The sequence below is a fragment of the Aulonocara stuartgranti genome (assembly GCF_965226115.1).
Source record: "Aulonocara stuartgranti genome assembly, chromosome: 20".
NCBI lineage: Eukaryota > Metazoa > Chordata > Actinopteri > Cichliformes > Cichlidae > Aulonocara > Aulonocara stuartgranti.
The window spans coordinates 13087576-13113465 of record NC_138956.1 but is presented as its reverse complement, the minus strand read 5'-3'; the positions used below and the strand labels follow the sequence as shown (position 1 = coordinate 13113465).

Here is a 25890-nt window from a genome sequence, read left to right as displayed (position 1 = left end):
AATGTTTGTATCTGATCCTTTTTTTTTCATATTATAGAATGCATATGTGGTGAGATCTGAGAAGCTTTGAGCCAAATCACACTGAAACATCACTGAGTTTTGTCTTTGCGAAGAGTCTCTGTGTTAAACAGATCTGCGAGGATGTAAAGGTGCTTCGGAAACTCCAGCCTACCTTCTTTATGCGTCCGCTACGAGTGCCCGTGAACGCCACTGTGTTGCCACGGTAATCATAAGCAGCCACGGAGGTCATGCCGTCGTCCTTGTCCACATAAAGCGGGATGCCCTCGATGGCGGTGGTGCCCCCTAGAGGCTGGTTGAAGTCCTGGCCGCAGAAGTTGTCGTCTATCTGTAACGGCTGTGCAGAGAGGGTGGGGGGGAGGGGGGGTGGAGAGGGAGAGAAAGCCATTAACTCAACCATTAACACTTTCTAAATCCCTTCTCTTGTTAAACTAACATTAATTCTTAAAGAAGGAGGAGGATTTCAATCCCTCCAGCACTTAGCAGAAATTTTATGGCTCCTGGAGTGAAGCCAAGCCATGGCAGATTTACTGAGAAAATGGTATAAAATTATTGGATGTCACTGGAAAAATTGACTCCAGTTTCCTGAACTTTTTTTGTTTTGAGATGTTGTTGTAAATGGCAGACACAAGGCTGACAGGGATGTGTGTATCTCATTAAGGGCCAAAAGCCACACAAAGCCAGTTCATGCCTCTGTGTTTGGTGTGTTTCCTTCCATTACAGGCTTTGATTATTTCATTGTATGTGATGTCAAACTAAGTAATTAAGTATCTCAGTACGGCCTGAATGGATGAACAGTTGATTGCTAATGTTTAAAATATTGATCTCTTACTGCTTTGCCAGTGTAGTTTCTATCAGTAGACAAGCCAATACAACAAGTAAATCAAATGGAGTAAGCATAAACACGGAGGGGAGGGTGAATACATGAGCAGGACACTGGAGGAGGGAAATGACAGGAAGTAAATTATAGGTCAGATTAGCATATCATAATCAATGTGTCTTGTATAGCCTCGTCGCTACACTGATATGTTGATATGCCAAGCCTGATTTATGAATACGGCGCAAGTGGAAAGGTGAGTCTGTGTAACAGGCATGTCATTAAAACCATGTGTCGCATCACAAGGTTCACCTCACTCTGACATGCATAACGGTGATGATCAGCATATGCACCACTACTGTAACATCACACGCGCTGAGAAGCACGTTGAGAAAGACACACACACACACACACATCTAGACAGAAGTTCATCCTAAAAAAAAAAAAAACACTATTCAGTTCAATTCAGTTTTATCGATAAAGCGTCAAAGCACAACAACAGTCACCTCAGCGTGATTTATACTGTATACTTGGCGACAGTTGGAACGAAGAACTCCTATCTGCTGCAACCGGTGGAGGGGGAAGTAATGCTAGAAACAATGCACCAACCAAAAACATTGGTGCACTTTGGAGGAATGTAATGCAAGTATCTGGCAGCTAATAATTTTCTGTGTGGCTAAATGTATTAGTTTGTTTTCCAATTACTAGCACTAATTAGTAGGCATCTGTTTGTCAGTGATGCACCTAAGCTGTCTATGGATACTAACCAAGCCTGCCAATATTACCTCATTAACCTTGTTCAGTTTTGACCCAATTCTTCACAGCTTCCTGTGTCTCTGAAGGGACAGCATGAATAAAAGTAAGAACATATTAGCTTTTCTTCTCTCACCCATGAGTTTGTCTTACTTTATACAAGACGCTGTTAGCTAGAGCCAGGTACTTTCACAGTCTAAACACGTGCAGTTAGTGGAGTTAGTGGAGTTGTACTGCTGGGGACGTGTCTAGCGTGTACCCCCCACCCCCATGATCCTGAATTGTATAACCCTTTCACGCATAGTTGTCACTACAGTGGACAGCTATTCAAAGGCTGTTTTCTGCACATAAACCACTACATTGGACACTGATGTGTCACTCCATACCCTGCCACCCACTCCAAAGGTGATGTTGTCCACCTAATTGGACATGTAAAAAAACTCTTTGAAAAGTACATGTTCAAAAAATTAAGTTCAAAAATCTTTTTTCATGCCTAAAGATGAATAAAAATACTTAAGAAAAAAATCTGGATTGAGGTTGTCATAATTCATGCATGAAAGGGATAATTAGAAAATAATGGATAGACGGATGTTAGCTAGTTATTTGCTTCTGCTACTTGTTCATTTTTGTCCAGATAGCCAGGCTCATCAGTATCATGGATGTGCAACTGAACCACCAGGCATCTGCCCTTGACTGCCACCCAACACGTATCACACCTGAGCTCTACACCACCTCCTGTGGTTGATGAGCCCACAGAGGATGGCTGGGAAGAAGCAGGTCTGAGCCTCTCTGCTTAGGCTGCTGGACCTGCGACCTGGTCGCAGGATGAGCATCAGAAAATAGGCAGATGAAAGGATGGATGTTCACTTTTGGGTACACAAAGTATAATTATTTGCCTAAAAAAATGTAAAAACCTCTGGTGATATTTAAATCATCCTGCCTCAAAACACAGAGGGACATATTGACAGTGACGCACGGATGTAATGCACTGTGTACACGCACAGACCCAACTGAACACAATAACAATAATAAAAGAGGAGAAAAAAGCAATATATCAATACATGCACAAAGAAGAACAATGCGCACACTCTCACACATAAACACACACGATGACGATTAAGCCTCCCACACCACACAAATTAACATGCCAGCCTTCTCTTGTTCATTACAAGACGTATCGTCACTATAGAGACTAATCAATCAACCCCACCCCTCCAAAACAGCAAAGCTGTCAGGGAGCGTGCGCTTGTGTGTGAGGTAGCGAGGTTAAAAAAGAAAAAAGAAAAAAGGGGGGCTGAGAAAAATGCCTGTGGCGGTCATTGTCTGCCTTCTACCAGACTTTCAAAGGCAGCCAGAAACATGGCAAAGTTTAACTTCAGTGAACAAAGACACAAAGTGACAAAGTGAGTGAGAGAAGGGCGAGAGGGAGGGACACACACAACAGCTTTGGCTTTTGTATGATTTACATAAACATGTTCTCAATTTTGGAGCTGCTCTGCGAGAAAAAGAGGGCAAAGAGAGACAAACAGGATGAAGAAAAGGGAAAAGGAAAAAAGCAAGCGAGGCGATGCAGAGAAGATGAAGACAGATATGAAGGTGCGGGAGAGAAGGAAATTAAAAAAGGAGAAGTGAATTACAGAGGGGGACAGAGGGGGAAGTGGCAGGAGGAGAGGGAAGAAGGAGAAAGAGCGAATGGACACAGACGGTCACGGCTCAGTGACAGTGTGAACCCTGGCCTTGGGTCTCTGCCACACAGTTTGCCCTGATAAAGACAGCAGAACTAGACCTCCATTCATTTCTTTCACTCACTTCCTTTTTTCACTTCTTCTTTTCTTTTTCCCCTATTCTAGTTTCTCCTCACCCTGCTTATCCTCCTCTGCTTCCCTCTTGTCTCTTTTCCCTTATCTTCCTTCAAATACTTCCCTCGTAGCTTTTCTTTTCCACAGGAACTGGCCTTTGGGAAATCTTGTCTGTCTCTGAAGGATGCCCCCCCCCCCCCCCCTTCACAAGCCTGCAGCTTTTCGAGACCACCTTTTCTTCCTTCTTTCCCGTAACAGCTTTATCAGAACAATGATCCACTGTTACAATAATTAACTGAATGCACTTGTAAAGGGTCAGAGGAATGACCTATGTGTCAGAAGCAGTGCTAGTAAATAGTAACACATATTAAAGCCATCAGCTATCTTTCGCGCAAGCCCAAAGTTTAACCTGATGCCCATGTAGGAACTGTTTATAATAGCAGCTTATAATATCATCATTTAGTCTGGATTTATTTATGCTGGGCGGCCCATACTTGTAAACTAATCTGATGAATTCCCAGTGTCTGTCAAGCTCGCGCACACAGAAGCGAGATCACCATCTTCCCAGCGCTGTTGTCGGCATGCTGAGGACGCTAATGGTTTGTTATGTTTAGCTTGACTTGCATCATTACCATAGAGTCAACAGCTCAGATTGAGGCACAGTGGAGCGTTCAGTCGACGTGTTTTCACTGCAGACAAATGTGGCCTCACACAGACCTGACATCTGCTAGCTGTTGTGTGCCTTGTAGACATGTAATTCCTATAGTCTGCCTACTTTATCATTCCTCCGCAGCTACTCATTAAGGAGAAGCCGAAGCATTTCCAGCCACCAATATGAAAGTGACTTAAGAGCCTAATTAAAGCATAATAATGCACATGATACAAAACCACGAGGGAAGAAAAAGAGAAATCCTCACACACATTTAATTATTTAGACTTCAGTCGTTAATGCTACAGAGCATACTGTGACTCCATTCATACTAAGCTAAAAGTCTCTTTAATCGATATAGTTATGTATCGGGTGTCGGTGCATCATCAGTTTTTCAAACTGTAACTAATCAAAGGTCAACAGAAATGCTAGCTTACAGGGTCTGTCCACTATGAGGGTTTCATGGCTTCACATTATGATGGAAACGAGTCTGATGTTCATATTTAAATGATCGTCTGCTTGTACCCACCAATACATTAACAGTAGAAGCTATCAGTAAAGAGCAACACTGTGCTGCTTTGCAGCTGATGGATGCCAAGCTTATAAAAAATGCCTTTTTAAAAAGAGTGTCTTCAAGGGTGAAACACAACAACAGCGACCACTCGGGAAGTATTGTATGTGCTCCTATAGCATCGGTTATAACAGAACTGTGTTTTACATGCACTTAAAAGAGCATTAGCTGCTAGCAGTTTGAATATGACATCATAATAATCTGATGTTTGCTATGTCTGCAGACATCTTCCTCATGCCAAAATACAAACAAAGGCTGAAACAGGAAGTTCCGGTTCAGAGGAAGGTCGCGCGCTGGACGGATCAATCGTGGCCGCGTTACAGGACGCACTCGATGATGCAGACTGGGGCATGTTCAGAAACAGCTCCGACGATGACGTCAACGTGTTTACGGAAGCGGTTGTGGGATTCATCGGGAAACTAGCGGATGATACCGTGGAGACAAAGACTATCACAACGTTTCCCAACCAGAAGCCGTGGGTGGATAAAACCATCCGCGACGCTCTGAGATCCCGCACCGCTGCCTACAACACGGGACTCATGACGGGGGACATGGACCCGTACAAAGCCGCGTCATATAACGTGCGGAGGGCGGTGAAAGAGGCGAAGCAGCGCTACGGGAGGAAACTAGAGTCACAACTCCAACAGAGTGACTCTAGGAGCCTGTGGCGGGGACTAAGGACAATAATGGACTATAAAGCACCAACAACCGGTATGACGAACGCGGCCGTGACTCTGGCAGACGAGCTGAACACTTTCTATGCTCGCTTCGAGGCTGCAGCTAAGGTCTCCAACAATGCTAGTGTTAGCGGCGCTAACGGCTGCAGACAGGAAGATACTGCCAGCACCGGAAACGTGCTCGTCATCTCCGAGCATGAAGTAAGGAGAGCCTTCAAGAGAGTGAACACCAGGAAAGCAGCAGGACCAGACGGCATCCCAGGTCGTATCCTAAGAGACTGCGCATACCAGCTAGCTCCTGTGTTCACTGAGATATTCAACATCTCTCTATCTCAGTCGGTGATCCCCACATGCTTCAAAGAGTCCATCATTGTTCCTGTCCCGAAGAAACCCCACCCTGCTTCTCTCAATGACTATCGCCCTGTAGCCCTCACCTCAGTAGTGATGAAGTGCTTTGAACGCCTGGTCAGAGACTTCATCATTTCTTCACTACCAGACACACTGGACCCACTACAGTTCGCTTACCGTCCAAATCGTTCCACAGACGATGCCATCTCTCATCTCCTCCACACATCACTCACTCACTTGGACACTAGAAGGGGGAATTATGTTAAAATGCTCTTCATAGACTACAGCTCTGCATTTAACACCATAATTCCCTCCACACTCACCACCAAGCTGGAGCATCTGGGACTCAGCTCATCTATGTGTCAGTGGATCTCCAACTTCCTAACTGGCAGACCACAGGCAGTAAGGATGGGCGGACATGTCTCAGCCTCCACCACTCTCAGCACTGGAGCCCCCCAGGGGTGTGTTCTGAGCCCCCTGCTGTACTCTTTGTACACATATGACTGTGTGGCCACTACCAGCTCCACCACCATCATCAAGTTTGCTGACGACACCGTCGTGGTGGGCCTGATCTCTGATAACAACGAGACGGCCTACCTGAAGGAGATTAGGAATCTGGAGAACTGGTGCCAGAGGAACAACCTCCTTCTAAACGTCAGTAAGACAAAGGAGCTGATAGTGGACTTCAGCACTAAGCAGGAGAGGAACTACCAGACCCCCGTCATCAACGAGTGCCCAGTGGAGAGAGTGGACAGCTTCAAATACCTCGGAGTTCACATCACGCAGGACCTGTCATGGTCCTGTCACATCAACACCGTGGTGAAAAAGGCCCGACAGCGTCTCTACCACCTCAGACGCTTGAGAGACTTCCAACTGCCCTCCAAGGTGCTCAGGAACTTTTACTCGTGCACCATAGAGAGCATCCTGGCGGGAAACATCTTAACCTGGTTCGGGAACAGCACCATGCAGGACAGACGAGCTCTACAGAGGGTTGTGCGGTCAGCTGAGCGCACCATCCGCTCCGAGCTCCCTGACCTGCACTCAATCTACAGCAGGCGGTGCTGGACCAAGGCCAGGAAGATCGTGAAGGACCTCAGCCATCCCAACAACAGACTGTTCTCTCTGTTGAGGTCAGGAAAGCGATTCCGCTCCCTGAAGACCAACACAGAGAGACTGAGGAGGAGCTTCTTCCCGCAGGCGATACGGTCTCTCAATCACACCACCACACAGTACTGACCCACACATACAGTTCTTACACACACACTGGACTTTCTGGACTTTGGTTTTGCACAACACTGGTCACTATATTCTTCATTTACGGTTAATACTTGTACAGCTGCTGTTATTGTGTATATATTTATTTATATTTATATTTCTTCATACATTCTTATATAGTTCTATATTGTGTATTGTGTATTTTGTTGTACAGTTATTTTATTTTCAACTTTAATTTATATATTTATCTTTATCTTATTCTCCCAGTTAAATTTACCCTTCATTCTAATTTGTGTTGTACAGTTATTTCATTTTTAACCTTAATTTATATTTTATTCCTTCCTAGTTAAATTTACCCTTTTTAATTTTTCATATTTATTTCCTATCTTATTCATAGCCTTTTCCTTTTTGTTCTCTTTAGGTCACGAGCAGTTGTCCAAGCATTTCACTACATATCGTACTGTGTATGACTGTGTACGTGACAAATAAAATTTGAATTTGAATTTGATCAGATTATTATAATTATATACTGCGCGTTTTTCCTGCGTGTCTTATTTCACTCCCATGTGTACTTTAAGATCGTCACTGTCCTCCATACATGCAGTGGATCTTTCATGTTTAACTTCATGTTAATTTAGGTTTAATCTGCTATCCCTACCTGGACGATTACACCACACTTTGTGTAAATCAGTGCAACGATCCTTCACTTGTGCCTAACATAAGGTGACCTGCTGTAGTCTTTTATTAGTGCGTTTATAGGCTCTATATAGCTTGTCCCTGTTGGCCTGGTGGACCTCTGACCATGCTATTAATATTACTAGCTATAGCTCATACTCGGGACACTGTACATAGCATTATTACACACAACCACACACCTTTGTTCTATTTCCAGGGGGTTAGACAAGGACAGAGTCCCCTGTGTTGTCCTTACCAAAGACCTCTGCTGTACACAGGCACTCGCTGGCCCCTGGCAACACGCACACACATAGACACACACAGACCCCTGCCAAACTCTTGCTGGGTGAATGATGATGGGGTGACGAGGGAAAGAGTGGGGCAAGTGAGATAAGGGGAAAAGGAAAGGAGATGGAGAGAGGGGGGAAAGGACAGAAGAGGGGAGATAGGGAGGAGAGACATGGGGGACGGCTCAGGGGTCAACAGCACTCTTGTCGCCATTAATGAGCCTAAAGCCAGGAAGACAGACACAGAGAGAGTTTAGATCCCGCCCTGTAAACTGCCTATTAACTAGGGAGAGAGAAAAAAACAGCAGAGACCATACTGTGGTTCGAAAGTATGCAGCACTGGGAAGAACATGTTACCAACTTCACCACAGCTACAGTGAACCCATCCACCCCCCGACCACACACACACACACACACACACACACACACACACAAACACACACACGCAATCACAAATCGTAAAACAACTATTCCACTTCTGTTTGTCGTTTGCCTTTTTTTCCTGACTCCTCACTTACAAGTACTTTGTCTGCAGACTTAAGGCTGCAGCATCTGCTTTCAATTTGTAAATACTTGTATTTAGAATGTGTATTTCAATGTCACACATAGTGAAAAGTATCTGGCAAGCATACTTTAGAACACATCGATTTTGAAGATCGAACAAAAATTGACGTGGGGTGTAGGTATATTTGTTCTTTTAGGTCTGCTTCTACAGCAGCAGGTTTCGTGTAATTCACGGTGGACGTAGCAGGATCACTATATGCAACGTAATCAGCGCAGTGTGCTTTCTCCTTCCTGAAGAAGCCTGTCCTGAAGTTTTTCCCTCAAACATGTTAGAATAAGATTCACATTGCAGTGGTAAACAGTCGGCTCTCCTATAGAGAAAATAGGGATTCTTAAAAAACTCATTTTACAACTTTTATTACTGTGCCAATGGTACTTTCAGATTCCTGATAGACTCTTGTAACAATTTACATGAAAAAAAAAAAAAGAAAATCCATCTACTGCTTAACAAAAAGACTCTTATTACATTTCTCTTTCCTGTCTAGGTAGTAATTGGCAACAATCTTTGTTTGAATGAAAAAAAGAAACAAGTTCAAAAAGTAGTCATATTTTTCTTGTGCAGCAGACTGAGTAGTTTCTGAAATTACCTTCAGAATAACTACGTTTTGTTAAATAAACTTTAAACTGGGTTTTTCAAAAGTTGCGAGGAGAAAAAAAAAAGTATTTGCTGTTCGGAGAAATGCTTGTTTATAGATTTGGAATGCTAATATATGAGAAGCAGCAGTCAGGGTGAGCTACAGCCAACCTCTGAAGCATGCAGAACAGCTCCTTTGCTATGACTTTCCATTGATTTACTCTAAGGAAATTTTTATTCGCAGCTGGTCATTAAGTGCCGGGGGAATGTGCTGCGCTAGGCTCAGGTTTTTTCTATTTGTGCCTGTTTGGGTTGACCAGCATTTGAGTGTGTCGTCTACATAGCTGGCTCAATTTCAGCCACGTGCCGACCCTTTTAAGCTAAATCTGAAAGCAGGCGCATGGATAATTGTTTTTCCCATAGACTGTAAATAAACAACGGACACAGCTCACTCGCTGGATAGCGAAGTCGTGTTGCAAAACGTCAAGCTGAGCGTTTTTGCCACTGAACTGACTAAAGCGACGAAGTCCTTAAGAAATGTTTCTTGAGGTCATAGGTCAAGTGAGTTGTAGTATTGTTTTCCCTTTAACTTCTATATTTTTAGGCTTCTTTTTGCAACCCCACGACTGCCCTCTGCTGTCCATTACAGCAATTCAGTTTTGAGGAACTTTCAAATTGGATTTACTTCCCCAGAAGCGACATCCATCTTTTATATATAGTCTATTCCCGGTCTTCCAAGAATCAGTTTAAGGTGAGGGAACTTTTTGTTTACTGATGGTGTGTTAAATATGTGCACTAGTCTCCTCCCCACTCTCTGTCACGCTCTTTAGTTCTCTGAGTAACATACTGAGAGTGAAAGAGTCAACCGTCTAATCAACTTAAATTGTGAGCAGATTGTCTTTTTCCAATTTGACTCATTTGCAGAGATGTAAGGGAGCACTAAAAAAATCTCATCACAACGAGAGGACAGGGGAAGGAAGTGAGCGAGTGAGAGACAGTGATTGAGGTAAACTGAAAGGGAGAAAGAGAGAGACAGAGAAAGATGTTGTCAACATGCTCTCCAGAGAGCCTAATGCCTCAAGCATCTCCTCATCCAACAGTGGCATAAACACATCGCTCCAATCCCGCGGAGAACACGCGAGTGTGTGCGTGTGTTTCTGCATGTATATGTTAAACACAGTTCGTGCCTCTTTCCCATGTGAGAACGATAATGTCGAAGCAAGAGTTGTACTACAGAGACGTGCTGGCTGATGCAATGAACAACAAGACTTGCAGAGGCGAAAAGAACGCATTTAATTATGCGGGGTTAGCGTGCCTCTGTCTTTTTTAATAAAGAAAGGGTATGAGATGCGACAGCCAAACTTTGAAACCAGAAGTAAACAACACTCACACACACACACACACACACACACACACACACACACACACACACACACACACACACACACACACACACACTACCCTGGCCTACATCCAGGTATTTGTTGTGACTTGGCGTTGGAAGCGCAGGACAGCAATGGTTGGCCTTTCGGTTTCCCCACTGAGCCAATATCTGCTCTCTAATTGGTTGTTAATGAGTCAGAGTGCGTGTGTGTGTGTGTGTTTTTCAGGGCATATGACAAACAAGCAGAGAGAAAGACAGTGTGTATTCGTGTGACAGTGGAGGGGGGGGTGCAGTGGGGATCTTAAACATCTGTCTAACAGACTGGAACACTTGAATGTTTGACCTGTTTATGCACAAATACACAGACAAAACCTATACACACACATCCTTTGTAGCTAAATGTGCATTTGTATGTGTTATAGTGTGTGTGTGTGTGTGTGGTTGTCTTGCAGAGGCAATACATTCCTTGCCATCACACACACACACACACACACAAAGTGGACTTAGTGCAGACATCTGGCAGAGCAGTCTGCTCTAATGGCAACAGAACTACGAGCATCTGCATCTCACACCCACACACACATGTGCATGCTGTCACATGCACATAAAGACAGAATATTACTGCAGTTGGTGTAACAACTAATCTAATTAGATAAGCACAAGATACCAAAGACTAATTTGTCACAAGTAGTTTTTGTGCCAATGTTCCAAAAACCCTGACAAAACGCTGACGCTCAGCCTTGAGAATTTTTGAATGGTGTATTCTGACAACAACCTAATTTAGGGATTTAGCCATGACACTGCAATATGAAACAGTTATAAAAAAGACACACAAATGAGTTCTCTCTATTCATCTCCCACCAAGGTATTCTTTTGGGGAAGGAGCTGGATTAATTAAGCAGCAACCTTTTGGGCAGACAAAAACTTCAGTTGCTTGAACGGCTACTTGAGGCTAGCTCCAACAGTGAGTCAATCCCCATATAATCTAATGTAAGATAATACTGGTAATCATAATCATATGTATAACTCGTATTTCATTCCAACTTTGGTATTATTAAAGCCTAGCTAACATGGCTAGCTTGGCTGTGCTCCAGTTCTTTTGAGTGAAATTCTAGTATTTTACATGCATATTATTTACAGGAGACTGAAGACGCCACTTGAATGAGCGTCAAAATGTTTCTCCCACTGAAAACGCTACATCCGGATGAACAGAATCAACTTTTGGGATTTCCTCACCTGGATGATTGAGCAGGCATCAAGACGTTATTTACTGTAGCACTTTCTAGCCGCTATCCAGCTGTGCGCTCTACCCACAAAGTGTATGGATAGCACATCCTCTCAGCTTTCAGGCCTCTCCTCTGTGGAACTTCTGTGTGTTTATGCAACACTTTGCATTCAATATTTACTTATTGTTAATCTCTCACTCCCACTGTATGTGTTTTATCCTGTCATCCTCCCATCACCATTAATCAGTCGCAGCAGATGGCCGCCCCTCCTTGAGCCTGGTTCTGCTGGAGGTTTCTTCCTGATAAAAGGGAGTTTTTCGTTCCCGCTGTTCCCAAGTGCTTGCTCACAGGGGGTCGTGTGATTGTTGGGGTTTTCCCTGTATTATTTTAGGGTCTTTATCTTACAATATAAAGCGCCTTGAGGAAGCGGTTGTTGGGATTTGGTGCTATATAAATGAAATGAATTCAATTGAACTGTTTGCAGATTTTGCTATAGTAGCCTTTGGGAAGAAATGCCAAGAAATAGAGAGATGTAAGTGAAAATGTAAATATATGTAAATATAGATGCTTCATGGCTTTAAAAATAACTGCCATCCCAAATATTTATTGAAAAGAAAGCTGAATTCACTTGTCTTTTTTTTGTATATACAAGCACTCACAGATGTTTAGTTAAGGGCCACTAAAGGTTTTCTTTCAGGTTCAGCGATTCACTACTGGAAACTAATACAAATTAATACCACTGTAATAGATGTTGCCAGTCTTGGAAAAATAAAAAAGGGAGAACCATTTCTGTTATCTGCCAGATTATTTGCAAAAAGCACTCCAAACTAAACCATGCTGAGTTATCCACTACACACTAACACAGCAGCTGGAGAAAAACACGGAAAAAACTGTTCAAAAAAATGTTAACGTGTAAACGAACTGTTAACTTTAGTTTAACAAATAAAAAAGGCAGATTATTTACATGGCATCCTCGTTATTACATCCAGAACGAGGTGTCAGTGGCTTTTTATGTGGGAAATATAAATAAATAAATTTTAAAAATTAAATATGCTTTCTTTTTTTTCCCCCTCCACTATTCTGTGAGTTCACGGGTGGAGGGAAGACACTTCGACATTTCAGCATCTGTTGTTTTGGCTTGGATGAAATGAGGAGTATTAATGGAGGGATGTAGGGAGAGCCTGGCAGCATGGAGATGTGCTCTGGTGGAACGAAAAGCTGCAGGCGAAAAAGGGAGAGAGAGCGAAACTTCAGCCTCAGAGGTGAGAGTCAGCGGAATAGCTGGGATGCCAAGAGATCAACATTTATTTCACAGCTAGATTTATTCTGCACAGTTTTCTTGCACTCTGCTGGTTCATTGTTCTGCACCCAAACTTGAATCTTGTGCGCGTCTCTTGTCGTTTTGGCCCGATTTCTTTCACCCTCAACGTCTCAACTAAAAACAGTCAAAGGAGTTGAAACATAACTCACATAAAAACACATAACACTTGACTGACCTGCAATGTGTAAACTTGTTGAAGACGTATTTGTCTGTGCATGACACTGCAGCGTGTTTTGCACTCTGTCGCTCACATCAACCCCCAATTTCCCACTTCTTTATTGTATTTTTCCACTCTATTCCCCTTATAAACAGCGTCTGCACAACATGCGCAAGTATGAAAACACCATAGAGTAAATTTGGAATTATCTGAACAGCTCTGGAAATAACCCACTGTCTACTAAAGCCATCCCTTCTTCCATTTTTCCACTCCTTGGTGCAGGAATCCACGCATGTAGGATGCCTCATCGAGTTCAGTGTTTATGGCACTCAATGTACTTTAAAACGCCTTGAAACACACTTTTGGGTTAATTAGTTTTAATTGCCGACTTTCAAACGGAGAGGATGAATCACGAATGCGGGTCCTGTTGCTTTAAGTGGTGCCCTGGTGAATTCCAAAACAAGGTGGAGCACATTTGAAATCCCTGTTAGTCTCTGCAATTGTGAAGAACTGATCCCCACTGGGAAACTTTTCTGGGTCATAAATTCATGAAGGTGTGAAGCAAAACAAAACGCACAAAGCAGAGAAATCCCTAGAGGCTGAGGGAAGAGAGGGCTAGGATCCAACACTTGAGTGTCAGTTGGCCATATAGGTTAATGTGCCACAGTGGGACAGCAGCTCGCTTTACCCCAGATAGCCTCTGCCATCAACTGAGCTAATTCCACATGGAAAGTTCCAGTCTGCCATGTCGGGGCTTTTTTTTCTTGGCACAGTAGATTTGTTGACAGCAGTCATACATATTTTCAACACTGCCTGCTGGAAAAATGTCTATTTTCATCTTCACATTAGTGAAATTTGTACTGTAACACAACATGTAATCATGACTTACCTTCATCTACATTAAGATTCAGAATTTTAACTAATACAGTTTTACTGTATTGAAGCTATGTCTCTTAGCTGCTTTTGATGTCACAGTCCTGGACGTTTGAATTTCGTTTTTTTAACATTTTCTTTATCGTTTATTCTTTATGGCATTTTGAGTTTTGTCCTAAGCAGGTATCTCCCGGTTGGTTTCCTTATGTTATATTCTCAGGCCTTCTTAGTTTTAGTTTTGCTGTCTAGGATATCTTCACGGTTATAGTCAGGGTTGAGGGTTAATGTAGTCACATTACATTTTTCAGTAATGCATTGCTGTGCTAGATTCAATAATCACTTACAGTTGGGGGTACTTGTTCCCCCCTTTTAGAGTAACTGCTGTAGTTGATACAGTGTTGAATGCCAACATCTTTTTTGAGCTTGCCATCAGCATTTTGTTGCAAAGCTGTATTCCTTCAGAACAGCAGCTTCACTCAACAACTTGAGTGACTAAGTCCACACACCTGAAATGAAATAACATACAGATTGTCTAAAGTCTGAAATCAAAGAGATGCTTTAAGCACTTAAGACGGGGACCACTGGCAGATCATTTCAGCTGCTGCTAATTAGCATAAATTCTGTGGGATGTTTGTATGCTCTGTGCAGGCAGCTGAATTTTCAGTTTCAGGAATGAAATACACCGACTTAATACTTTTGAAACATGACCTTCAGCGCTTGGATCAGTAGGGTACACCTATTCTCTGTATTTGTGAGATAATAATCAATATTTTTGAAAGGTTTTCAGCACAATAATATATTTATATTCTCTCATTTTTAAGCTTGAGACTGGGCAGGTGTACCGAGCTGTGCTGAGGTATATATAGTTTCAGGTTGGATCAGTACTGGCTGGTATCTACTGTAATATTTAAGGATTTTAAGGGCCAGAAAACTTTATTAGGACATCACAGACGTCTAGACTGACACAGATACATGGATACAGAAACACTTTTGGTTTCCAGAACGCATCTGCTACTCTTGGCCTACATTTACCAAATGTAGGCAAACATCACATCTGTGAATTTGCCAAAATGCACTTTCTATGTAACATGAGCCAGATGATGCTCTTTAAGCTATTCTGTCCATCTGAGCACTGCACACTAAAATCTGTGTAATCTGAACTAAAGCCTTCCCTGACAGCCATAATCCAATTATTACAGACCTCTACAGAAATTCACCCAAATATGAGAGGTTGTAAAATACTACGGGGCTGTACGGTGAGAGTGGCAGGCACAGAGTGACACAGAGCAACACAAGCTGAAAATACAGGCATGCAGCTTCAACTCCACGCATTCATGCACACTGCGGTGCAACCAGACTGAAATCAAATGGCATGCTATGTGCAATTTAACAGGATTACAAGTGGCTGACTTACAAAATGAATGAAAAAAATGAGTGAACACGATAGTTCGAAAAATCTTTGGATGATGATCTGATAAAACTTCGCAGGGCTGTACAGTGGGGTCATGTTAACAATCTATTAAAATTTGGCTTACATCCACAAAGGTCTTCAAGGTCAACTTAATTATTTATTGGTCAAAAATTGACAAAAAGCCTTAGAACTTAGAAGCTATGATTCTTGGTAAAGATAAAATAAAGATTAAATAAAGATAAAAAAAATATCACATCACATTTGACCTCTGACCTCCTCTTCAAGATCAATAGAATGATCTTGAGGTTAAAGTGCTAATAATGCTACATGGAGCTATTTAAAACTATGTTTCTTACTCTGACTGACTGTATTGACAACCTATAGACATATAGGGAATAATATATGGAATTTAAATAATAATAATTTAATGGGTTTTCTTTGGGAAAACATATTAAAATTGTGATTAAAGACTGATCATATTCAGGATCAGAGTTTCTCTTCAACTTGAAGCATTGCTGTATTACACTTTATGCTGCATACAATGGGGGCTACATAAGATGCAATAATGCATTTGGGAAAAGTGACTGTTTCAGTCCTTAGCTGTGTACTAACTCTGCCCTAGTGTATATATGTAAATTAATTTTATATATCTAGTATAAACATACTACGATTTGAACAAACCCAGAAAACAGATGCATTTGGGCCTAATTTGGGATCCGGCTGGCATTTATGCCTCAGATACGGCACTGGCAATTACTGTTCAGACCAGATGTGGCCCAAATGTTATGAGCCGGGGCTTGACACGGGTTACAGCAGGTGTTGAGTGGGCCTCATGTGACCGACAAGTCATAGGATGGCGTTGACACGAGTAGCCCCAAATGTTGGGTGTGTCAAAAGAGGCCCGGATGTCGCATCATAGCCTCATCCTGATATCTACCACTCAAAGCTAAACGTGACACACAGAAAACTGCAGATGTCAGCCGCATTTGAGTGAAAGAAGTTGACTCATTATTGACTATAAAGTTTGTGCTGTTCAACAGTTCTTATTAGTTCCCATGTTGTCGTGCAACCTTTTTTTCTTCAACACATTGTTCCAGTGAAAAATTAAACATATCTCTAAGACATGTTGGTAGTGAAATGTTTAAGATACATAAAGTAAAAACTGAATCGCTGCAGGCAAAATGGATTTCAGACCTGTGTATGCGTATCCATATCCAGACTGAAAAAAAGAGGACGCCAAGGGACGTCTTTAAGTTTTATCTCGCCTTGGAGAGCCTGCTGAGTAGCTGGCAGGAGAACCCAAACGAAGCTGGGACAAACCTGCACATTTGCTGTAAACCTGCACATGCATGAATATACCCCTTCCATTTCCACGTACAGTATATGAATAATTGAAGGAACAAATATGCATTAATTAATGAATACGGTGGCGCTAACACACATGCGTGCACAGATGTCTGTGATAAACCCGTGCAAACACGAGAAAGCATAAACGCCCATCAATAAATAATTACACTCTTCATTAGATGCTGCAGGTCAGCATTTTGTGAATGTGCTGCATTGATTTGTGGCCTGGACGACCACCAGAGGCTCGTAGTGAAAGGGGGAGGAAGCTGTTGACTTTTTGACCCAGTTAAATAGCTAATAGGAGAATTGTTTTTCTTCTATTTGGTGAAGTTACACCAGCTCCAGACTTTTTTTTTTTCAGCCTAATAGAGAAGGACTATTCATTTTAAAAAGTGATTCTTAAACTGCGCTCTCGCTGTTGATATTTCTGTTCAGCGTCAACTCGGAAATCTGCTGCTGAGTTTCTGAGAAAAAGGTCACTTCAGATCCAACTCAAACAGCTTTAAGGCTAAGCAGTCACAAGCTCCAAACACTCCAAATCCGTAACAAGCTCACACTCTCATGAGTGCCACTGCAGCCATTAATCCACTTTGTCATGTGGTACACTTAACAATGAACACCACTGTGCATTAAGTTTAGTTAACGGGCACCATTCCATTCATACTGGATCGGAGAATTTCCCTGTTTTGAATTAATATAAATTAGGAGATTTCAATATGAAGAGGGGGGCTTATGTGACTCACCCTGGAGCAGAAAATATCACGACACAAAAACATATGGGGAAGTGTTACGGCTGAATTCATTAAAATGCCTCGAGGTATCTAACATTTCGCTGTGTCATGCATCAAAACGTCTTTAAAAGGCAGGAGAGAAAAGTGCACCTCATCAAAAAGTACTTCCCCCCCAATGGGCTGTATTCTAGACAGCATCTGACAGCAATTCACCCCTATGTCGCATGTATTTATCACAGCGCTGTAAAAGAATCTCTTTCCAAGTCACTTAGTCTCCAGCAGAGTCATAAAAAACTTGAGTTTTTTAATACAAAGGGGAAGTTCCCGCTCTAGCCTCAGATAACACAGCCTGCTTTCAGTGCTATCACCTGCTCTTCTAGAAACAGTGTCAACAGTAGCAAAATAAGGCAAGGCAATGTACAGATCATAGGTTGAGTGCCTCTTTTTTGGGGGAGAACACATTTATGCCCCATTACTTTGGAACAGCTCATAATGCAGAACTATATTACTGTATTTCATTTATTCACTTGTAGCGCAGACAATAGTGAACCACCTACAGTTGAAACCGTGATAGATCATGAATCTGAATAATTTATCCATCATCAATCTTAAGTTTCTTAAGTGTAGTAGTTTCTGGCAAAAGCTGGGGTGCCACTCAGAATGAAAGTCAGACTTTTTTTTCTTCCCTACCCATCCAACAAACAAATTGACTCTTAGTCCAATCCCTTGAAAGCAGGAAGTCCACAGTAAACATAAGACATCAAGGAAAACACAAGAAAAATGAAATTCTGTGCTGTTTCTAACTGCAATCAACTATCACACACATTGCTCCTTTTCCACTCAGCGGTCACAAAGCCAAATGTTCAGCCTCTCCAGCTATGGTACAATAGTCCTACAACAGTTACAACAGCTCCCAATGAAAAGCATCTGACGAGTTACATTTGGACAAATTTGGTCCTTTGACTTTTCTTTGTAGTGGTTGCTATCACTATGAGACTTTGTCTAAGCTTTCTGGGGTGGTTGTACACAGCAAATAACAAAAGTGTTAAATGTTTTGGTGTTAGTAGTCTTCTTGCAAAAGTAGAGTTAATTTTACTCTAAGTAGAGTCACATTCTTTTAATGTAACTCTGAGGTGTAAAATGATAGTAGTTAAAATCGAGTGTTAAAAACGAGTGTTTCTATGTCAAATCTGGAGGTGTTACAATGGAAACATTAAATCTTGACCTCTTAACTGAACTCCTAGAGGGGCTATGACACTAATAGAGTAAATTCACAGACTCCGCCCCCAGCACCATAGGCTCCAATCACTTCAGCTTTGATTGGAGCCTATGACCCAGCCAGGCTCCACCATCAGCCAGCAGGCCACAGCCAGGCTCCACCATCAGCCAGCAGGCCTAGCCAGGCGCCATCATCAGAAATTCCGCTTCCGGGTCCCTCGTGGTGGCCGCCTCGTGCTCTCGCTTCAGTATGCCACCCAAGAAAGGCCCAACACCAGAGGAGGTTGAGGACATTAAAACCTCCCTCGGAGCGCTGTGCGGAGACGTGGCCGCAGTCAGGGCACAGCAGGAGCTGCTTCTGGGGCTTCTGGAGGAGGTAAAACAGCTACGCCTCCAAAATGCCGAGAAGGACAGACGGATCATGGATCTCGAGCGGCGGGTGGATGAGCTGGAGCAGTACACCCGTACGAACGACGTGGTCATCAGCGGTATTAAAATCAAGCCGCGCTCGTATGCGCGCGCGGTGGCTGGGAACGTCGGGGAGCCCAGCGACGAGGAGACCCGCTCGGTAGAGCAACAGGTGGCGTCCTTCCTCCAAAGCAAGGGGATAGAGATGGACCTGGAGCACATAGAAGCATGTCACTCACTGCCCAGGAGGAGTGACAGACTGCCGGCCATCATTATGAGATTTGTCAATCGGAAGAACAAGGTCGCACTGCTGAAACAAGGACGCAAACTGAAAGGCACGGACGTTTTCATTAATGAGCATCTGACACGAAAAAACGCAGACATCGCGAGGAAGGCAAGGCAACTGAAGAAGAACGGTAAAATACAACATACATGGGTAACAAACTGTAAGATTTTCATTAAGCTAAACGGGACACCAGAAGAGGCAAAAGTACTGATAGTGAGGAACATGGAGGATCTGGACAAGTATAACTGACACCAATGTATCAATTACACCAGGAAATGACATGGACACGTTGAAATTAGTTCTTCAACAGAAAGTAATTGATCTAGATTGTGAATATAAGGAGCATAATATAATAGATCCAGAAATAGATTCTGAAAGTAACTTTCTCTCTTCTTTTGTTAAAAATTGTAATTATTTCACTCAGGAACAATATGAAAAAGAAATTAACCTAGACGGGAAGCTCTCATTAATTCACTTTAACAGCAGAAGTATGTACTCTAATTTTGATTTCATTAAGGACTATTTGCAACAATTTTCTCGCCCCTTTAGTGTTATAGCCATCACTGAAACTTGGTTCAATGTCGATAAAGGAATAGATTTTTGTTTGAATGGATATGATTTAAAATACATGAATAGATTAAATAAGGCGGGCGGCGGGGTTGCTATATATGTTCATAACTCTATAAAATATAATGTTGTAACAACTATGTCTATTGATGGAATTTTGGAATGTTTGACTATTGAGATTATGAATGAAAAAAAGAGAAATGTTATAATAAGTTGTATATATCGGACACCCAGTTCAAGTATTGACACTTTTAATGAATGGATAGAAAAAACGTTTGCTTCGGTGAACCAAAAATTACTATTTATCTGTGGTGATTTTAACATTGATTTGCTAAATCCAACAAGGTTAAAAGCCATTGATGACTTTACTGACACAATGTACAGCTTATCACTATATCCAACAATAACAAAGCCAAGCAGAATAACTTCACATAGCGCCACTATTATTGACAACATTTTTACTAATGTCATGGATTTCCAAATTAATAGTGGTCTGCTTGTCTGTGATATAACTGACCACTTACCAGTTTTTACTTTGTGTGACTGTGATTTAAAAAAAATAGATACCAAGATCATGATAGCAAAGCGAACAATAAATGAAGAAGCAATTCATGCCTTCAATTTCGATTTAGCACAACAAGATTGGAGTTCGGTGTATGAAGAGTCAGATGTGGACAAGGCTTATGATAATTTCCTAGATATTTTTACTATGTGGTACAATAAACATTGTCCTGTAAACGAACACATGACAAAGAAAAAAAAGATAAAAAGTCCTTGGCTCACAAAAGGAATTATTAATGCTTGCAAAAAGAAAAACAATCTGTATAAACAGTTTATCAAAGTAAAAACAAAAGAAGTGGAACAAAGATATAAAGCATATAGAAATAAATTGACTGATATTATAAGAACGAGCAAACAACTTTATTATAGAAGAAGATTATATGAAAATAAAAACAATATAAAAGGAACTTGGGATGTGTTAAACAACTTAATTAAACAAGGATCTTCTGGAACATCATATCCTGAATATTTTACTGATGCAAATGGTGAAAATCACAACATGAGTAATATTGTCGATGGGTTCAATAAATTCTTCATAAATGTTGGCCCTGAACTAGCAGCGGACATCCCGTGTCATAAAAATGAAAATATCAGTAATATAAAATCAAATCCCTTTTCACTGTTCCTCTCAGCTACAAATGAGCAAGAAGTAATAAATATCACATTAAAATGTAAAAGTAAGTCTTCAATGGATTATCATGACATAAATATGTCTGTAGTTAAACAGGTTATTCTGAATATTGCTAGTCCCTTAACATATATCTGTAATTTATCATTTCAGTCCGGTTGTTTTCCAAAAAAAATGAAAATTGCGAAAGTAATACCACTATATAAAAGTAATGACAAACACAGTTTTACCAATTATAGGCCTATTTCTCTACTGCCTCAATTCTCAAAAATTCTAGAAAAACTTTTTAATTCAAGATTAGAAAAATTCCTTGAAAAACATCAAATAATAAATGTTGGTCAGTATGGTTTCAGAACGCAAAGAACCACTTCAATGGCGATAATTGAGGCAGTAGAAGAAATTACTGATACACTGGATAAAAATAAATATGCAGTTGGTATTTTTGTTGACCTCAAAAAGGCCTTCGACGCAATCAATCACTCAATTTTACTGGATAAATTGGAAAGATATGGTATTCGAGGGAAAGCTGGTAACTGGTTAAAAAGTTACCTAACAGGTCGGGAACAATATGTTAGCATAGGGCATTACCATTCAGAGAAACTTGGTATTACATGTGGTGTTCCCCAAGGGTCAGTGTTGGGACCAAAACTTTTCAATGTATACATAAATGATATTTTTGATGTTTCTCAAGTACTTAAACTCATACTGTTCGCAGATGACACCAACATATTTTTCAGTAGCGATGATTATACTGATCTTGTAATGACTGTAAACAGGGAGCTAAAATTAATAAAAAAAATGGATGGACATAAATAAATTATCATTAAATATAAATAAAACTAAAGCAATGTTTTTTGGTAATTTAAAATATAATATAGAATTACCAATTATCATTGAAGGTGTACCAATTGATAATGTGAGTGAAAACAAATTTTTGGGAGTTATAATTGATAACAAAATTTCATGGAAACCCCACGTCAGACACATAAAAACCAAAATTTCCAGAAGCCTCGCAGTTTTGAACAAAGTGAAACAATTCCTTGATAAAGATGCACTTCGTACTCTGTACTGTACCCTGGTTCTTCCATATCTTACATATTGTGTGGAAGTGTGGGGAAATACATATAAAAATACAACTAATCCATTAGTCACAGTACAGAAACGAGCACTGCGTATTATTCACAAGGTTGGTTATCTAGATCATACTCACAAATTCTTTCTTCAGGCAAAGTTACTTAAATTCCAGGATCTGGTTAATTACAATACATCCATAATTTTGTATAAAGCTTTTACTAAACTTTTACCGGCAAATTTACAAACTAGATTTGAAATTCGAGAAAAGGTTTATAATGTGAGAGGCTTTGGAGAATTCAAATTACCCAGAACTCGAACAACCCGTAAAGGCTTTTGTGTGTCTGTATGTGGTGTGAAAATCTGGAACAGTCTGAGTTTACAATTGAAACAATGCAAAAATATTCATAGATTTAAATTTCTCTACAAACAGTTGGTCTGGTCACAGTATACTCAATGATGGGTTTTAGTGTGCTCTGTAATGTCTGTCCTCTTACCATTGCTGGTATGGATTCCAAAATAAAAAATAAAAAATAAAGTGTGCGTATGTATGTACATATATGTACTTGTGTGTGTAGATATATATGTATGTATATGTATGTGTGTCTGTTACTTGTAGTTATTACTGCCTGTTACCTGTGGTAATGCAATTTATAATTTATATATTCTGTATTCAGTTATGAAGGCTCTAATTGTTGGTTGCGAGCTGCCGCTTAGATGCTTGTATCTGCCCGGGGCTGTTGATGGGTCTGTATGCAATGATGGGCGTAGCTGTGGGAAGTTTATTGTTTTTTTTTGTTGATGAGTGAGTATAGGGGTGGGATTTAATAAGTTTTCTTCGTCCCACTCCTTTTTCAGGCAAGTTTTGTTTTTTGTTTTGTGTATTTTATGTTCAATATAGGTATTTGTTGTGCCTGAAAATGAATAAATAAATGAAATGAATGAAATGAAGCCGTTTCAGAACATTTTGCTCTACATATTTGAGTTGTTTGCCATGCTTGGTAAGTCATTTTTTCAAAGATTGTTTCAATTATTATTATTAGCTTTTACGTCTGTGGCTCTTTGGAGTTGAGACAAAGCTGTGTGAAAGGCATTAGCCATGTTGCTCGGTGATATTATTCTGTTTTAGCTAGCTGAAAGGTATTGTTTGCGGGCAAATACCACAGCCTTGAAAAAAAGCTTGCATGTGAATTTTCAGTCAAATTTTTTGGTCAAATACACAAAAACAATGTCTAGAATGTGAAATGTTGGTTATAATGGTGCTACTTGAAGCCTGAAAATGATCTCCCATAAAAAAAAAAAAATGAGCAAACAGCAGTAGCAGATGTCCTGACTGGGTTTTATGTTAGCATTAAGATCCCTCCAGAGTTTTGTGCACACGGTTTAGGTAAAAATAAAAAAGGTTGAGGTTTTACATTTAGTTCAGTATTACCTGTTGCCTGTATCCTTGTCTTTTGGGAAAATACTTTACACAAGTACTGGCTCAAAAAGGATTCCTTTTTTTTTTCTGTGCTGCAATTGATTTGTGCCATTAATTAGTGTCAGCTAATTTTTATTCAATCTCCACATAGGATATGCTTGTGAAGATGGAATATGGGGGAGAGCAGAAGTGCATTGAAGTTCCACAAAGTGATGAATGAAGGACATGCATATTGTATTGAAGAAATAAGTGATGAGAATGCTGTTATTTGCATTCACCAGCTCACCTATGTCAGACCTTTTGATAAACAAAATTCTAATGAAAGTGAGAACATGTACACTGTTACATCTTTCAGAAAATGTTTTGAAATTGTGGTGCACAGTTCAGAATAAATGTTTTTCAAAAACCATTGCGTCTTTTTAGTAAATGTTTATTTCCAAAAGAAATTTCTAGAAGTTCAGAACAGTAAAATTCCCGCTTTTTAGAATGAATTAGAAGATAACTCTTACGTAGTTAAACTAAAATACTCTTTGAGAGTTAATATATAAACTCTTAACACCAAGTGTTAAATTATCAACTCCAGACAGATTTGGTGTTTAACACTAAATCAGAGTTAACGTACCAACTCTCCAAAAAGAGTTCAATTAACACTCTCTGGTGTGGACCCATATAGACACTTTAATAGTGTTGAAATCAAATCCGACAGTGTTAATTTGGACATGCTGGATTTGCTGTGTAGTTCAGGTGGTAGAGCAGGTCATATATCAATTGGGAGGTTGGTGGTTCAATCCCTGGCTGCTTCAGTCTGCATGCTGAACTTCAAGTTACTGTCCAATGTATCCGGTGTGAGTGTTAGATAGAAAACATATAGAACGAAAGTGCTGGTGAAAATGAATAAGGCATGCAGGCAGGATATAGGCGAATGGCAGTCTATGGACCTGTCAATACCTTGACATGTTCAGTCCTGAACATGTCAAGGCGAAAGACACTTGGACAGATTTGGCTGACAACAATTGAAAGGTAGATTATAACAAAATTTTAGTTTTAAGTACCTCTGAAATTTAGCTAATACAACTCTACAGCTAGTGTTATGAGTATTTCTCACCACTGTAAACTCCCATTTGAAAGCTCCCTGAAAACCTAAGTAATAAACACGATTGTAAAAAAACACCGAGTATCTTTATGTGTCTTGTTTTGTGCTTTGAGCATTTTGGTTGAGTCTAGCTAGTCTCGTAGCTCTTCAACAGACTGCTGTTTAGTAGCATACTCTCTCTATGGTGCGTAGCTTGGAGCCAGTTAGATAATTAGCTTAAACTAGCTGGAGGCTAATTGATAAGAAAACAGTTGTGTCACAATACATTATTAATTTTAATTACTAAGGTTATTTAATTCTGCCTCATTCATCCAAAATAAACTAACGGGAATAAAATTCTGATTGCTGTATGTATTACAGATTGCTACTTAGCTCTTTAGCTTTAACTCACTATTAACAATGCACAGAAGGGAATTTTTAGCTTAGTGAAGCTTTCTTTTTCAGCTAAATGCCTTCTTTGGGACTCATAGAAGTAATCTCTTTTCACGTATGTACACAGAATTCCAGGCTTTTCTAATAACATTCAGATAATGTCATCACCTAATTGTTTAACCAGGACCAAATCAAAATGTTCCAAGTAAAAGAAAACCTTATTTGCTTAAAATGAATAGAACTTCTACCACTGTTAGAGTTCCCACTTCACCCCTACTGCATTGTGCTTGCGCTGATAATTGTATATTTTACTTTAAGATAAATGATCAAGCTTCTTCATCAAATATTAAGAAAATGGTCATATAAGTACAGCCATTGAAGCCTTCAAATTCCCCACCCAGCAGGCCCAAAGAGTAATGCAATGTAGATGAGACCCATCACTAATGAGACTAAAGACACAATGGCAAGATCAGGAAAGAATGAAGTCGTGAATGGACACAAATACATATGCACGCACTTAGTCACCAGTCGCCTGGAAGACAGAATACAAAATGCCACAGAAATAGACTATAATCCTGGCCAGCAGTGATCAACACTGATAAATATTAATAAACACTATTATGCTCACAGAAAAATAGAGACAGAGCAAGCAAGAGAGGGAGAAAAGATAGAGGCAGAGTCAGTCAGAGAGAGGGAGCAGTAACAATAGAGGAGTCTTCTTGCTCTCTGCAGGCAATTTTCCCACTGACGTCCACCTTGTTTTGTGCAAACAGTGCGGACTCACATGCACGAACACTTGCACGCTCTTATTATCAGGCCATTTTCCTCTGTTTGTTTTCACCGTTGTTTTGTCCTGCTTCTTTGGAGGC

At 40.6% G+C, this 25890-nt stretch overlaps 1 protein-coding gene across 4 annotated transcripts in view; it reads right to left on the bottom strand.

Annotated features, from left to right (window-relative positions):
* The window catches only part of LOC309697328 (plexin-A1-like), a 330439-nt gene that overhangs the window by 240785 nt on the left and 63764 nt on the right, over positions 1-25890 (bottom strand). For all 4 annotated transcript variants that reach the window (XM_082519167.1, XM_082519170.1, XM_082519169.1 and 1 more), the window contains exon 3: positions 173-355. In XM_082519167.1, the coding sequence (XP_082375293.1) occupies positions 173-355 (183 nt within the window). The remainder of the gene's footprint in view (positions 1-172; positions 356-25890) is intronic.